Source organism: Hyaloscypha bicolor, assembly GCF_002865645.1.
Source record: "Hyaloscypha bicolor E unplaced genomic scaffold K444scaffold_10, whole genome shotgun sequence".
Classification (NCBI taxonomy): domain Eukaryota; kingdom Fungi; phylum Ascomycota; class Leotiomycetes; order Helotiales; family Hyaloscyphaceae; genus Hyaloscypha; species Hyaloscypha bicolor.
In genome coordinates, this window is record NW_020194512.1 from 1,538,170 (window position 1) to 1,552,638 (window position 14,469).

At 37.1% G+C, this 14,469-nt stretch overlaps 2 protein-coding genes across 2 annotated transcripts; both read right to left on the reverse strand.

Annotated features, from left to right (window-relative positions):
* Positions 1-4: 4 nt before the first annotated feature.
* On the reverse strand, positions 5-834 carry K444DRAFT_6070 (uncharacterized protein). The gene is made up of 2 exons (XM_024879091.1): positions 118-834; positions 5-58 (listed from the first exon to the last, which is right to left on the reverse strand). Exon 1 carries the CDS (start codon positions 627-629, stop codon positions 168-170), a length of 462 nt encoding a protein of 153 aa, XP_024744012.1. The 5' UTR covers positions 630-834; the 3' UTR covers positions 5-58; positions 118-167.
* Positions 835-1,624: 790 nt separating this feature from the next.
* K444DRAFT_6083 (uncharacterized protein) lies at positions 1,625-2,328 on the reverse strand. Its single transcript, XM_024879353.1, has 4 exons — positions 2,202-2,328; positions 2,099-2,148; positions 1,839-2,027; positions 1,625-1,743 (listed from the first exon to the last, which is right to left on the reverse strand). Exons 2-4 carry the CDS (start codon positions 2,100-2,102, stop codon positions 1,658-1,660), a joined length of 279 nt encoding a protein of 92 aa, XP_024744013.1. The 5' UTR covers positions 2,103-2,148; positions 2,202-2,328; the 3' UTR covers positions 1,625-1,657.
* Positions 2,329-14,469: the final 12,141 nt, after the last annotated feature.

Genomic DNA, 14,469 nt, shown 5'->3' on the forward strand with positions numbered 1-14,469 from the left:
AATAATGAGGTTTACTTTTGTGTCTGTTGAAAGGCTACGAGGGAGAAGGATGCGGAAACTTGAAAAATTAGAGATGTTATTTCAGAGAAAAGTGAAATGATGCAATTGGATTGTTACCCATTTTGATCATTGGATGAATACGAAATGGCTGGATCAATCAAGTCGTGTTAGGTAGGGAGGTCGGTCACGTGTCCTCTCGGAAAAGCCAGGTGGCAACAACCACATAGTAGGTGCGTGATTAGAATGGCTGGTTGTGCCGGCTCGCCATGCCCATGGGACAGAACGCGGGCAGAAGTTGTTGGAATTGTGGGCATGGGTGGTGGGGGAGCTAGACTGGGGCCCGAAGCCTGGGGGCTGGGGCTGAAGCTCTGGTGGGAAGTAGCTTTTGTAGTTTGTACTTGAGTGGCGCGAGAGGGTCCAGTGTCCGGGGCAGGGCAGAGCTGCTGAGATGAGTAGTGGATGTTGCTGATATGATAAAACTCGACGGGGCCCACGAGGGGCAATTGGGCAGCAGGCAAGCCGAGAGGCCGACCCCTCATCCCCACGATGGCTCGAATAGGTATGTCCGAGGGGGTAAACTGGCAGCTAGACGGGCCGCAAAGAGCAGCAGCAGCAGCAGATGGGACCATGGGAGATATGCCTCAGTGCCTGCTGCCGCTTTGCCAGTCCCGGCACCAGTGCCAGTGCCAGTGCCAGTGCTAGTGCCAGTGCAGTGCCAGTCCGCTGCACTCTGAATAGTCTGTGAGTTGCAAGTTGCTCGCAGCTCGCCGTCACCTTACCCGCACCAAGTGGGATAATAAAGGTTTGCAGGGATCCTTAGCTCTGGCCAGGGTTCTGACACTCGCATGCTCCAGCAGTGCACGTCTCTGGGAAGGGGCTACTAAGCGGAGAAAATTGCGTTTGGCGAGGGGTCGGGCACGCGGACTCGCGGCTCGCTGGGAAAGTTGAATGCCTCAGGCAACCACAGAATACTCTACCTATGCCCTAGAGGCACACCTCACCGATTCTCCATCTTCCTCTAGTACCTTTTCTCGTTGACCAAAATTTCGGGGACTCGGGCTTAGCGTTCACAAAACTTGAACCGAAACCCAGAAACCCAAAAATCGCGAATCAACTTAGTTGAAATTCAGGGGGAGCCCTCGCTAAGCTCATCAACAAAGTCTGTCCCGGACATGAAGAGATGTTGGCTCAGCCCAGCCTCGCCAAAAGTGAAAGATATTACTACGCAATTATGTGTGGGATCTCGGCGTTGGTGGTTTCGGAGATATTGACGAGTTTTTAGTACTTTGACTGATCATTTTCTCGCCTCTCCAGGCGATTATACCTGGTCGCCAGTGTGTTGAGATTGATGTTTGCAAGCGACGAAAAGAAATACTCTCTGAGTTTTCTGAATACTGTACGAGGAAGTTGAAGCAATTTGGTCATCCTCAAATTTATTTGGTTTTATTCGTTTTAATATGAGGTATGTGAGGTTTCGGCATGCCTGTCGTATCATAGGAGCCGCGGCCCGTATTGCAAGCTTGCACTTCTCAAACTTTGGGAAAGGTTGTTCTCTCGCGTTCTTTGAAATAAGATCTTTTCTGATTCACTAGGCGCTTACGTCCGTAGGAACATACTCCTCGGCTAGTATCCCGCCTGTCAAGTGTCCTCCTAGATCTCAAAGTAGCTTCAAAGTAACTTCATATCCCATTCTTCCCCTTGGCTCAGGGATGACTTGAAGAGGATTTGAGTCTACAGTTAGGCCTGTCATACGTCAGTGTTGGTCAAATATATTCACTAGAAAAGAAGCACACGCAAAATAAAAGATGTGCTTGAAACGTTGTATCGAGCGGACCTACTCTCATGCCCGCGCCGCCGTCTTCTGTCTCCAGTAAGCCTCCACATCGCCCATGCAAATAGCGTACTCAACGCCCCAGTTACTATTGTAAAGATCCCGATGATGAGATTGATCTTCGTATCAGTCGACAGGCTCCTTGAGGGGATGTCCTCTACTGAAGGCGAGGTTGTGGGCAAAGGCCCGGACAAGGCTGCTAGCCCAGTGGGTCAGCAAGGCTGTGGCTTATGTACAGTACCTGATGATGATACGTGCGTGGCTTACCCATCTCAGAAGTTGCTTCGATCTTTCAATTGAAGCAATGGTAGGAAGAACTATATTACGAGTGAGAGAATGTCTAAAAGTCCATAGATGTGGAGGCACTTGCTGTTCTTATACCTTACGCAGTAGTTCGTCTGCTCAACCCATTTCCTAGAGCAACGCCAACAACATTAAGCAAAAGGAAAATGATGGAGCGGTGGGCCGACTAGGAGGCGGAACCCCCGTGGGATGTCGCATACACCATAGTACAACTCTGATAGGGCAAGCCTTTAAAGCGGCCCGGCTCTCGTATGCAGAAGCCCAGGTCCAAGCAGTCGCGCCTGGATGAGCTGCGCGTGCGCCCCGCCTGAGCGCCGCACCATTTGAGTTGGGATTGGGGCAGAGAACTATTATTGTCCGCCGATACCACTGCTGGGTATTTTGCATCTCAAAATCCTCAAAATCCTCCAAATCGAGCAAATCCCCTGGTTACGGACTTTTGATGGGATTCTTCTTGTTCAAGGGACTACCTTTACTACACGGTTCCCTTGCAAATTTCTGCAGGACAAACTGCAAATCCATCGCATTGTCGACTCATCCTTGGGCTTCACTCATTTCATACCCCCGCCCACAATTTGGGCCGCGGAAGACAGGTTTCGTACCGCACGGATCAGCTAGCGCAGCCAGCTTGAAGCACCCCTTGCCCGTCTCCTCCTACCCCAACCCCAACTCAAGCTCAAGCCCCAGGGCTCAAAAAAGCCCAAGCGAGTCGACTCACCACTAGTCCACCTCCCTCCCATTCCCGGCCACTCACCTCTGTTCTTCCTTTTCCTCCATCAACATTTATAGAGCCAATCACTGCGGCCATCAAATCACCTTCGAGAACACGCAAAGAAAGGCCCATCGAATCGATAACGAACGAACGAACAACTGACCGACCACACCGCACCGAATCCGCGCCCCCCATACAAATTTACTATGTAAAATACTTAGTAAAATCGCTCGGGCCCCAGCTCGCTTTCACGAACTCCCTATGGAAGAGAGGTAAACCATGCACTTCAACTTGCAGATACATCAAATGACTCTCCGCCCAACGGAGCTGGACGTCACCCCTCCAAGAAAGTACTCTATGCAACACTCCAGCTGGGCTCACCAAAAGACGATGTCGTCGGAGCGACTGGCAGCCCCACGAACCGAGATTCCGGCCTTTGCTTCCACCCGCGGCCGCGTTGCTATTCTCTGTCCGTCGCGTTTGCTCTCTGTGGCGTCCAGAACATTCGGGTTGTGGCTGTGGCTGTGAAACTATCCCAGACCACACATAAACCACGATCGAGCCAGAGATAAATTGTCTGGAAACCAAAGATGGACCTTGTCTTAAGTAGACATTGAAGCGCTGATTGATATGACAATTTCCCCAATCCTCATTTAGCTCCAGTCTTGAATCTGGTTGCCATCACCTCCATATCCGCTCAGCGGAAACTCGCGTGTTCACATGTCCGTGCTATCGTACATGTGCAAGGGTTCTCGTAACTCGTAACAGAATCCTAGCGAGTGGCAATTACCTCGCCCGGTTGTAGTCTCGTGCATTCGGAGCTCTTGTAAACTTCTGGTCGTCGCCAAATTATTATGGATCCAATCGCGAGTGTTTTCAAATTTGTGAAATTCTGCGTGCACAGGGTTTTGGGGGACTAGGGTTCGATGTTGGTTCAGCTGAGGTGAGCTTGCCATCGCCCCGTTGTTATCTCGTGCATTTGGAGCTCCTGCAAGCTATGGCCATCGCCGAATAACCAGACAGCTGGTGATACGCGTGCACGCTGTGGGGTGCCTGTCAACATATCGAGTTTGGCTTACACTATTCGCAACCAGATGTATCGCAGCAATGGCACAGATCGAGGACCCCGCCGATCTAACTTGCATCACTCCTGGCCGTTCCATTCGATGGATTCATGCCGATGACGGCATTTCCGTTGGGTGATTCCGTCGATAGAAAGTAAGGTTCCAGGGTCTGACCCTTGTGTTGGAGGGGGACGGGAGAAAGATGTGGGAGGAAGGCTGGTGGTTGGTTGCGGTGTGTTGGCATGACTTTGTAGGACATGAAGATTAGATGGAGGGCAAGAGCAAGACCACAGTTGGGCTCGAGATGTGAAAGAGAAAGTTTGAACGGTATTGCTTTGGTCCTCCCCTTTTCCTTTCGGCTGAATATAGCAGATAACAGCTTTCAAATACGGAAACGCTTTCCAATGTTCCAGCCAGTCTTGCGAACGAGCCCTTTATTCTTCTTAGAAGTAGTTATATCTAGCTGGGGTGGGCTTCATCCCCGCGACCACTGTGTCAGCATGTTCCATCCCGTTAAACATTCCTCATAAATCTCAATGCAACTTCATACCCCAGCCTTGCCCTCGGTTCCGGGAGGTGTTGAAGTGGAGTTGAGTCTATTGTTGGGCCTACTAGTTGTCAGTTCTCATTGAAGGCCTATGTGGTGGTACTATAAGTATCTTAAATGGGGCTTGGAGAGACTGACTTTGATAGCCATGTCGATGTCTGCGGCCTCGAGTGAGTTTCCACATTGCCCAGGCAAGCAATGTACTCAAGGCTCCAGTGACTATGGTGAACACTCCGATAATCAGGTTTATCTTTGTATCGATAGATAGCCTACTAGGCGTTGAAGCTGCTCAAGAAGGTTATGTCAGTCACGCTGAATCAACCGAAGTCAAATTATCGACTTACTCATTTTCTTGGAAGATGCAGCGTGTGACAGTGTATGACTTGGATAAGTAATCTTTACTTTGGGTGCTCTTCGCCCTTGGATTAATGGATCTTCATGGATGTCGGAGGAAGAAGTTGTGGAAACGAAATCCTTTTCAAGAATCTTTTGGGGGAGAATGCATGGTCTTTGTGGAATAAGAGAGTAGTTCGACCTGATTAGCAAGATGAAACGCGAGGCTCTACAAAAAATACCACATGAAGCGAGAGGATTACAGGGGATATGCCGTGAAAATGTGTGGTGCCCCCTTCTGGTATGAGTTCATTTGTGGTCGCCCTCCCACGGAACGCAATCTTGAGGTCCTCGCTTCTCGATCGATGGTAATCCGATGCATTTTTGTCCACGAGATGATCTCTGGTGTTGCACAAAGCACAGGTCCAATCATGGCGGCACGCTTGCCCGACTGGCTTGCCAAACTTCCGAATCGTCTGCCTCTCGATCTTCACTGGACGCCATAACACAATAAAATCAACCCCCTTGCTTGTGGCTTATGGTACTTTTACGGCCATGGCCTTAAATATAGGGGAATCAAGTAGTTAATGATCGTAGAGACAGGGCAAATAGTGGACCGGAAGCACATATACCCTTGTAATCCCGTCACTTTATATCGCGATCTGCGTACAACTTGCCCAATCACATATAATGAAAAGAGATATGACCATCCCCTCGTCACTACCCACGTGATATGAGGGATTAACGAGGATATTCCCACACAAGGCTGGGACGCCAGAGTGTTTCCAGGTTTTTTTGTTAGCGTCAGATTTGGAAGTCACGTAGTAGCCGGGCGTAGCTGATGTGCGGCTGACGGAAAACACCTATACACAAGGCTAAGAGGCTACGGCAGTCTCGGAAGATTACCATTTCCCAAATCTTTTTTAAATCAGTTATTAATATCGACTTTGAAAGCCTCGCAGAAGCCGGGCGTAGCTGGTGATTGCTTGTGAGAAATCTCCACGCTGGATGGAATAGAGCGCGCAGCGGGGTCCATCTGGAGTGACTAAAATTGACGATTTCTAATCAGATCTAACCTTAGAAAAGCATCTGCTTGATGTTTCAAGCATTTAAAAAGTTCGGAAGTGAAATTTTCCTTTGGTTCTCTTCGGGAGTGTTTACTACCTACCCATATGGTTCAAACGTGCTCAAGGATTCCGCAATCTCGATTCACGTGAAAGCTAATTCGTGACTCCAACATCTGATACCCCACTAGATTGATGAATGCTCTTCTGGTATTCAGCCGTAACGAAAATAAAGATAAGCGTTTTCGAGGACAGGGATGCCCCATTGTCGGAAGTCGGAAGTCGGATGTAAGATTATTTCGAGTAACAGGGCTGAAGAACCCCTTGAGGCGATTCAAGGAATTCACCTGTTGCTGCGCCGCTACTGCGAAGTATAGGAAGCACACTACCCAAGAGAGTTCATTCTGCTGGAGTAGATCAAATTTTAGTAACAGGAAGGTGTTCAACTCTTAAAGTGTTGGGGGTGAGGTGGGCTCAGTGTTCGACATACTCATACCTCTTTACCTCTTCAAGAAGTCATAAAAAGTTAAAATTGATGCATCTAATCATTGATCAGTTATTGACTGAGCTTTCGTTGTACCTGCTCCCTCCCCAAGCTCTCAGGGTCGGGTGATCCCGTCAAGTGTCTGTTATTTGCATACTTAGGACATGGGATCTGGCACAAAACGATCACAAAATTCTGAGCTGAAGCAGTAGATCTTTATGATTAGAATGTAATAATTTAAAACTTAATTGTATAGTGCGAGATCAATTTGAGGCGAAATTTCAATGTAATGTTTCGTTGCCAGAGAGTCGTTCCTGGGAGTGAGTTAGACTCTAAGATATGGGACTTTCTAATTAGCGACTGGGACTAAAGGGGAATTTCTGCTATATTAGAGACTTAGCGTCCCAAATAGAGCTGACTAGTTTGCACTCTTGCGAATTGTCCAATGCAGCTTCAGAACATTGAAACTTACTTCCCCCTTTTCTTCCGCTAAAATCTCGCTACCGTGAACGGGCCCAGCTAGCCAGCCCCAGCCTAGCTCGCACCGAGGAAACCCTATTCTTTTCCCAACAAGAGAATGAACTTATTTTAAGCCCCGCATCATCGGTTTCCCTCGTATCTCCCTCCCACTTCAACCCTTGTCAAGGCCAAGAATCAGCAACAAATTCCCAGACGGCCACCTCTACCTGATATCCTTCACAAACAAAATTCAAAATGCCGACCGATTCTTCTCAAATCGCTCCACTGCCGAAGAAGAATCATATCGTCGATATTTCAGAGCTCAATCAAGTTATGATCGACGATCCCCAAGCAGTCATGGACCACCTCATCTCCCTCCAAGGAGATTGACAAAAGACCAATGACATTCAAAAGAAGATGTGAAATCAAAATCATCTCGAGTCATCGAGCAACGCACCAAGGAGAAAAGAAAGGAGAAAAGAAACTGCTGTGCCATTCCCAGGCATCAATGATGCCTTGTTTGCCCCTTTCATGATGCTTACCGCATCCACGTCATTCGTCATAACCTTCTCCAACATCGTATACTGAATTCCACCATGGAGCCCTCAATTTAAATTGATAACGAAGAAATTTTTTTTTTTTTTTTCATGTGGCACTGGCATATACCCTGCAGCTCTATTCTTTTTCTGTACACAGCAGGATGGGTGTGGGGCTGTACATGTTCAAAGCTATTCCCAACGGAGGATTAGAAGGATAATGCGAAGTTCGGCATGAAAGGCGCGCAGATTAATTTGCCAGCGGAATGTCATTATCTTTGAAGTACCTGAGCGGGGTGCGAAGAGGGTCTATCACGACCCGTGGCTGGTGTTCTGGTAACAGAATCAGCTGTATTGGGTGTGTATGTAAAACGTCTAAAGAGAGAAAAGAAGAGAGGAGCGGGGAGCTCGAGCTAAGTACAGGGTGCTACGCTAGGGCCAGGTCATGTGACGCTGACGTTACAACATCCCCCCTTCAACTATAAGAGTTCTCCGAACTCGAGCAAACTAGCTAAAATCCCTTGAAAAAACCTTCATTTCTACCATCCTATTCCCGTTCCTTCGCTAGCTCCAGTCTATCCCTAACTACTAGTACTAGCAGTCTCCTTTCCTTTATCCTAAATAGCTTGTCCCCAGCTATTGCCTTAATTTCCTTCGACTTCTTCCTTAGCTTTAACTTCCTCAGGTTTATCCTCAATTTCGAATTCGCAGGCTATATAACGGTCCTCAAATGCCTTCGTATTAGTAATTAAGCGGATATCGAATTCAGGGATATAGGTATAACCTCTACTAGCCTCTTAATTAAAAGAGAAGAACTAAGCTTACTCAAACCAAATAATATATTACTTTCCGGTCTTCTCCTCTTACTATTAAATACCTTTAATAAATATATTATCTGGAAATTCGATAATAACCTTATTACTAAAGAGAAAAGCAAAGAGACCTTCCTTATATACCGGGATTATAAAGATAGCTTTAATAAAGTCCTTCTTATTATTAAAATCCTCTATATTATAAGAAGAATAATAGAATAATATATCTATAATTTCAAGATATTCTATCTTTTCGGAAATAGTAGAAGTATTCTTATAGGATAATTACTTAATATAGTTAATTATTATATCCTCTTAGAGCTTGTTTATTAGAATACCTGGTAAAGATTAAGCTATAATAAATAAGTATTTAACGGTTCTATTAATCTTATTAATACTAAAATCGTACTTATTAATTTCCTCGACTTTATTAATTATATCTGGCTTTATAGAATAGTTTAATAAGTTTCCGTATATCTGGGGCTTCTTAGGGGCAATATAGTTATAATTACTATAATTACCTCTATAATATTTATAGAACTAATACTTAAGGTAATTCTGAGCTATATAACCCTTTTCCTTATAGATCTTATACTTAATAAACAGGTATATGTCTTCTTAGTACTTATAGGAGTTATATTTCTTATAGCTATTAATCTCGAATTTGAGATACTTTATAGAACTATATTATCTATAGCTCTTTCTATTAAGAAGGTTTCCATTAGTATCCTTCTTAACTCGGGGATATAAGGCTTTATTTTTTAGATCCTTATATTTACAGGTATTATAGCCTTGCTCTAGATAGTTCCAATATTAAGGGAGCAGGTAATTCTTATTAGAAATAATATAAGTACTCTTAATATAATTCTTCTAGCTATATTAGAAATACTCTAATATATCTAAAGCTTGGAGCTTAATATAGACTTCTTGAATCTTGGCTATCTCTACTAGTATCTTAATATTCCTAATATATAATCTAAATATATTAAATTTACTATTAAAATTATAGTTTTTATAAGCTAAAGTATTATCTGGAATAATAATTATAAGACTATTATAGTATCTAGTAATTTTAATAAGTAATTAACGGAGTTCCGTACTAAATTCAGTTAGATAGTAAGTATTTAGTAGTATTAGGAAAATACCATTTCTACTAATACCTTATATAACTTTAGAGACAAGAGTATTATAGTTCTTTAGATTATAGTAATTAATTTCTATCTGAATTATTATAGCCTCTGCCTTATAAGAACTAATAAATATAAAGGACATATCCTTATTAGTAGTATATTTATCTAATTAAAGCATATATTAAGCTTCCTCTATAAGTTCAATTGCGAAGTACTAAGTAGTCGGATTATATATAGAGTTATTACCGGATTTAATAAAACTCTTTAATTCCTTAATAATAACTATAGTAAAGTTATATAAAATACTAAGCTTCTTATTAAATAATTCCTTAAAGAATAATATATTTAGTAAAGAAGTAACTGTCTTAATAGTATTAATTATCTGGCTATAGTAAAAAGTATAATTAATAAAGTTTATAAGTATTAGGGTATTTATACGGAACTACTTATTAAAAAATATATTATATAAGGTTATTTGGCCGGTTTTTATTAAGATTAGTATAGTCTTAGCCTTATAGAACATATTCCAGTATTCGGGATTAGCTACGGATTTAAAGAAAACTCCTATTTAAATAAGATCTTTATTATTAATTATAAAACTAATAATTCTATAGGTACTAATAAGTATATAGGTTATAGCAGGAATATGCTTTCTGCCTTTATTAAGAACTATAACTATATAGAAAGGAACTACTTACTATACTATAATTCGTAAGGCTTGTCCGGATATAGTAACTATTATATTAGTACTATCCAAGGTATCCTTATATAATTACTTATAACCGGTACAAACGAGAGCCCAATTAACTATATTATTATCCGGGTTCTTTTAGATATACTCTAACTTCTCTAGTAATACTATATATTACTAGTTAGAGTTATATTCCGTATTAGCCTTAAACTATATAGCCTTATAGAGGGTAAGGTTCTTAACAGATTCTATAAAACGCTTATTACTAGCCTTACGAGTCTTATTAGTAGATTCGGTAATATTATAGAGATAATATATAATAATAAATATCTTAGTCTCCTTATTATTATTATAAAAGTTATTAATAAAATACGGCTTTAATATTTTTATATTAAACTTCGTATTTTTAGTTAGTAAAGAATTAAGACAAATAATAATAGCTTTAATATTATAATACTTTAGCTTCTTAATTAGTTCCAAAGTAAGATAATTAACTCTAATATTTATTTCCTGAATAATTAAAGTATTAAACTTCTTAATATACTTCTCCTAGATATTCTTTATAATTATTATAGCTACTAGTAATATACTTATTCTTGACTTTACTAATATTACTATTCCTTAAATATATAAATAAGTATAATAAATCTTAAATATACTATTAATAAGAGAGTTCTTTTATTAATCTAAGAGCTTATTATATATCTTTTCCTAGTTCTTTGGGGTATAATTATTAAAGAAATTAATAACTAAGTATTTCAAGGTATTATTAAAAATAAGGAAATATTTAGTAAGATATATATTTATAGGAGCCATACTTGGATCTAATTCAAGCTAGAAGAATTTATTCAGATTACGGATAAGATCCCGATATATCCTATTAGAATAGCTAGGCTTAATAGAGATACCGAATCTTAATACTTTACTAAATTCAATATATAGATATTTAAGATTACGAAAATTAGTTTTATAGCTTAGAATTTCGGTATTTATTTAATATTTGCAGCTTTTAGGGCCTCAGAAGCAGAAATCGGGTCTATAAAAAATAATAATAAATAGAATATTTACTAGAGTATATTTATTTACTTACTAAATAATTCCTATCTATATTTATAGCTAGTATAGCTCTTCTTTAGCTATAGCTTCTACTAAGATTTCCTAATAGACCTCGGCTACTTCTTATATATTATTATTAAAATCCTTATAGAAAGTACTATTATTATTAAAATCTTAAGAGAATATATATAGATACTTGGCATTTTTATCTATATATTCTGGGCAGTCAGAGATATTAAATAGAATACGGATATAAACTAAGTTACTTGCCTTAGGATAATTAAGCTTTAAGTCTTTCTAATTAATATATAGCAAATATATCTTAGAAAGATTATTATTGAAATTATTATTCTTAAAGGAAGTTTCAGGTAAGGCTATAAAAGAGGTTTCAAATAATATAGCCTTTTACTTAGTATAATAACCTTTAGAAAAATTATACTTATAAGTAATAATATAGATTTAATATATATAAGTCTCTAGTTAGTTTTACTAAATAGTCTTATTTATAATAACCTAGCCTTTTTTAGAAATAAATAGAAATTTATAGGAATAAAAAATATTTCCGATTATTAATAACTACTTATTTAGAGAATTCTTTACCTAAGCCTTAAAAGAATTAAGAGTCTTATCTATAAGAATCTTATTCTTAAGCTTTCTAAATATCTTTATTCTATAAGTAGTATTATTAATAACTAGAAAGAATATAAATATGAGTTCCTTCTATTACTTAATAAAGAAGATCTTCTTAGAAATGGATTTAAGGTATTTCGAATAATTATATATATTTATATATAGAATATTAGTACTAGTAATATTTAGCTACTTTATATAGAATATAATATATACCTTATCTATAGTATTAAAATAGTTATTAGCCTTCGGATTAGTAATTTAGTAGCTAAAAGCTTCTAGTAAGAGGCCATATTTAGCGGTATTAATAATTATAAAAGCCTTAATATTAAGAGAGCTAATATTAATCTTGAGAGTATAACTATAGATACTATAAGAATTAACCTTTTTAGAAGGCTTTGTATTTAGTAAGTTAATAGTACGAGTACCGGTTTAGCTTATAGAAAGCTAATTATAGAAATACTTCTATTCAAATATTAGTATAATAAATATAACTAGTAAAAGTCTGCTATTATTACTACTCAAATTAGCCTAATATAATTAATTAAAGATCTTTCTATTAAATATAATATATATAGAAACCTTAGGAATAATCTTATAAACTAGTATAATATATACTAGTAGTTTAGGTTCGGTTATAGTAATTAGAATAATAGAAATAGTAGTACTTTTAGCTAAAATAGTTTTAGTAGCGGGAGTAGTAGTATCTTTAGCTAGAGCTTTAATGATTTCGGTAGCAGGAGCTATAATAATTTCGGTAGTAGGAGCTTTAATAACTTTAGTAGTAGAAGCTTTAATAACTTCGGTAATAGGAGCTTTACTAACTTTAGTAATATCTTTAAAGATATAGTTATTCTGAGCTTCTATAAATATATTAGTAATATTAGCAGGGAATTAAAAGTCTATAGTAGAATTAATTAAATAAGAGAACTTAAATAGCTAAATAAGGGAAAATAATTTACTTAAATAGTTAGTAAATTAATAAGGTTATAATTATAATTATAATTATAAATATATAGTATTAAGAAAAATTTTCGGTAATAAGATATTTATATAAGCGCTTTTTAAGATAAATCGGGAAGCAAAATAAGGTAAATTAATAGTAATTTACTTTTATAATATAATAGAAATAATTTATAATTATAAAAACTTCCAAAAAGATATTAAAAAAAGTAATATAAGGAATCTAATAGTACTTTTCTAGTATTTCGAGGTTAATTAATATATAGATATTACCTTCTTATACTAGATATTATTATTATAGTTTAATATTATTATAAATAAAGGTTAGTTTAATATCTTTATAGATAGGTAATATTAGTAATAGTATCTTTACTCGGATTTAAATATATTAAGTAGCTATAGAACTTCTTATTATAATAAAATTTCTGGCTCCTATATTATATCTTAATAGTCTAGCTATTTAATCTTATAGAATACTATTTGTTTTCTAATACCTGGAACCTTTCTTATTTCCTTACCTATAATTTTCTCGATTATATAGTACTTCTCTTCCTTAATAGTAATATATCCAGGCTCTGGCTATAAATACTTATATGAATTAGGTAAGGCTAGTTCGAGGAATTTAACTAATATAACTGGGTATATTCCCGTAAGCTATTTAGGAAGCTCGATTTTAAATAAGAGATCTCTCTTATAGTACTTCAGGATTTAAAAGAAGCCTATTTTATTAAAAGAGAGCTTGGTTTAATTCTATAAATAGTAACTCTTTTTATATTTCTTACTAATCCTGAGATATATAAACTCTCCGAATTTTAATAATATATGATTTATATTATAATAGATCTTTATCCTAGCCTAAATAATAGTAATTATATTTACTATTTTATTCCGGATATCCTTTTGGTTCTATAAGAAATCATTTATATTTATAGTAGTCTTACTAAAAGCTATCTTAGCTTCCCTATTATAGAGAATAGAAAACGGTATAATACTAGTTAAGGTATTAATAGTACTATTTATAGAAAGCTATATCTATAATATAATATTCTCCTAGCCAGATTAATTATATTAATTACTAAAGATATATTATATAGTATAAATAAAGGTTTGAATTATATACTTAGCTTATCTATTTATAGAAAAATAATATATAGCTATAAATACTAGATTTATATAAAATAACTAGAAAAGCCTAGTCTAGAATACTAATATAAACTTAGAATCTCAATTAGAAATAATAGTATCTAGTAGTCTCTAATTATAGAAAATATACTCGAAATACTTTTCTACCTAGACTTTTACTATATTAGTTTTCTTCCTAATAAAATAGTAGATAAATTTAGAGTATTTGTCTATAATTAGTAAGGCTTTATTATTCCTGTTCTTGAATATAGAGAGGCCGTTTATAAAATCGAGATATAATACTAATAGTAGTATCTTTAGATACTTAATAGGCTATAGGAATTCCTATAGTCGAATTCGAAAAGGCTTTATTTAGGAATATACTAGATAATTTAAGGTATATTTAAGGATTTCCTTTTTTATTCTTAGGAAAAATATATATTATCTGAGAACCTAAAATATATATTCTATTCTAATATATATAATAGAATTATATACTATCTTAAATAAGATCTTAAGGTATCTATATAATATATATAAGTATTTCCTATTATTATTCCGGAAAAAGAAGAATTTGGATTTTATATCCCGGTAGAAATTATATAAGATTATAACCGGACTATTTTTATTATAGATTATATTATTATAGGTTTTATATATTTATAAATATATCTTCCGGAAACTAATATCTTTAGGTAAAGCTTCTACTACTTACTTTAAAAATCCAGGTTA

What these genes read in the sequence shown, in the direction of transcription:
- K444DRAFT_6070 (XM_024879091.1), bottom strand. Translation starts at nt 629, where the DNA reads ATGGTCCCATCTGCTGCTGCTGCTGCTCTTTGCGGCCCGTCTAGCTGC.
- K444DRAFT_6083 (XM_024879353.1), bottom strand. An exon ending in ACGGCGGCGCGGGCATGAGA is followed by an intron (nt 1,744 to 1,838) that starts GTAGGTCCGCTC and finishes GACGTATGACAG; the next exon opens with GCCTAACTGTAGACTCAAAT.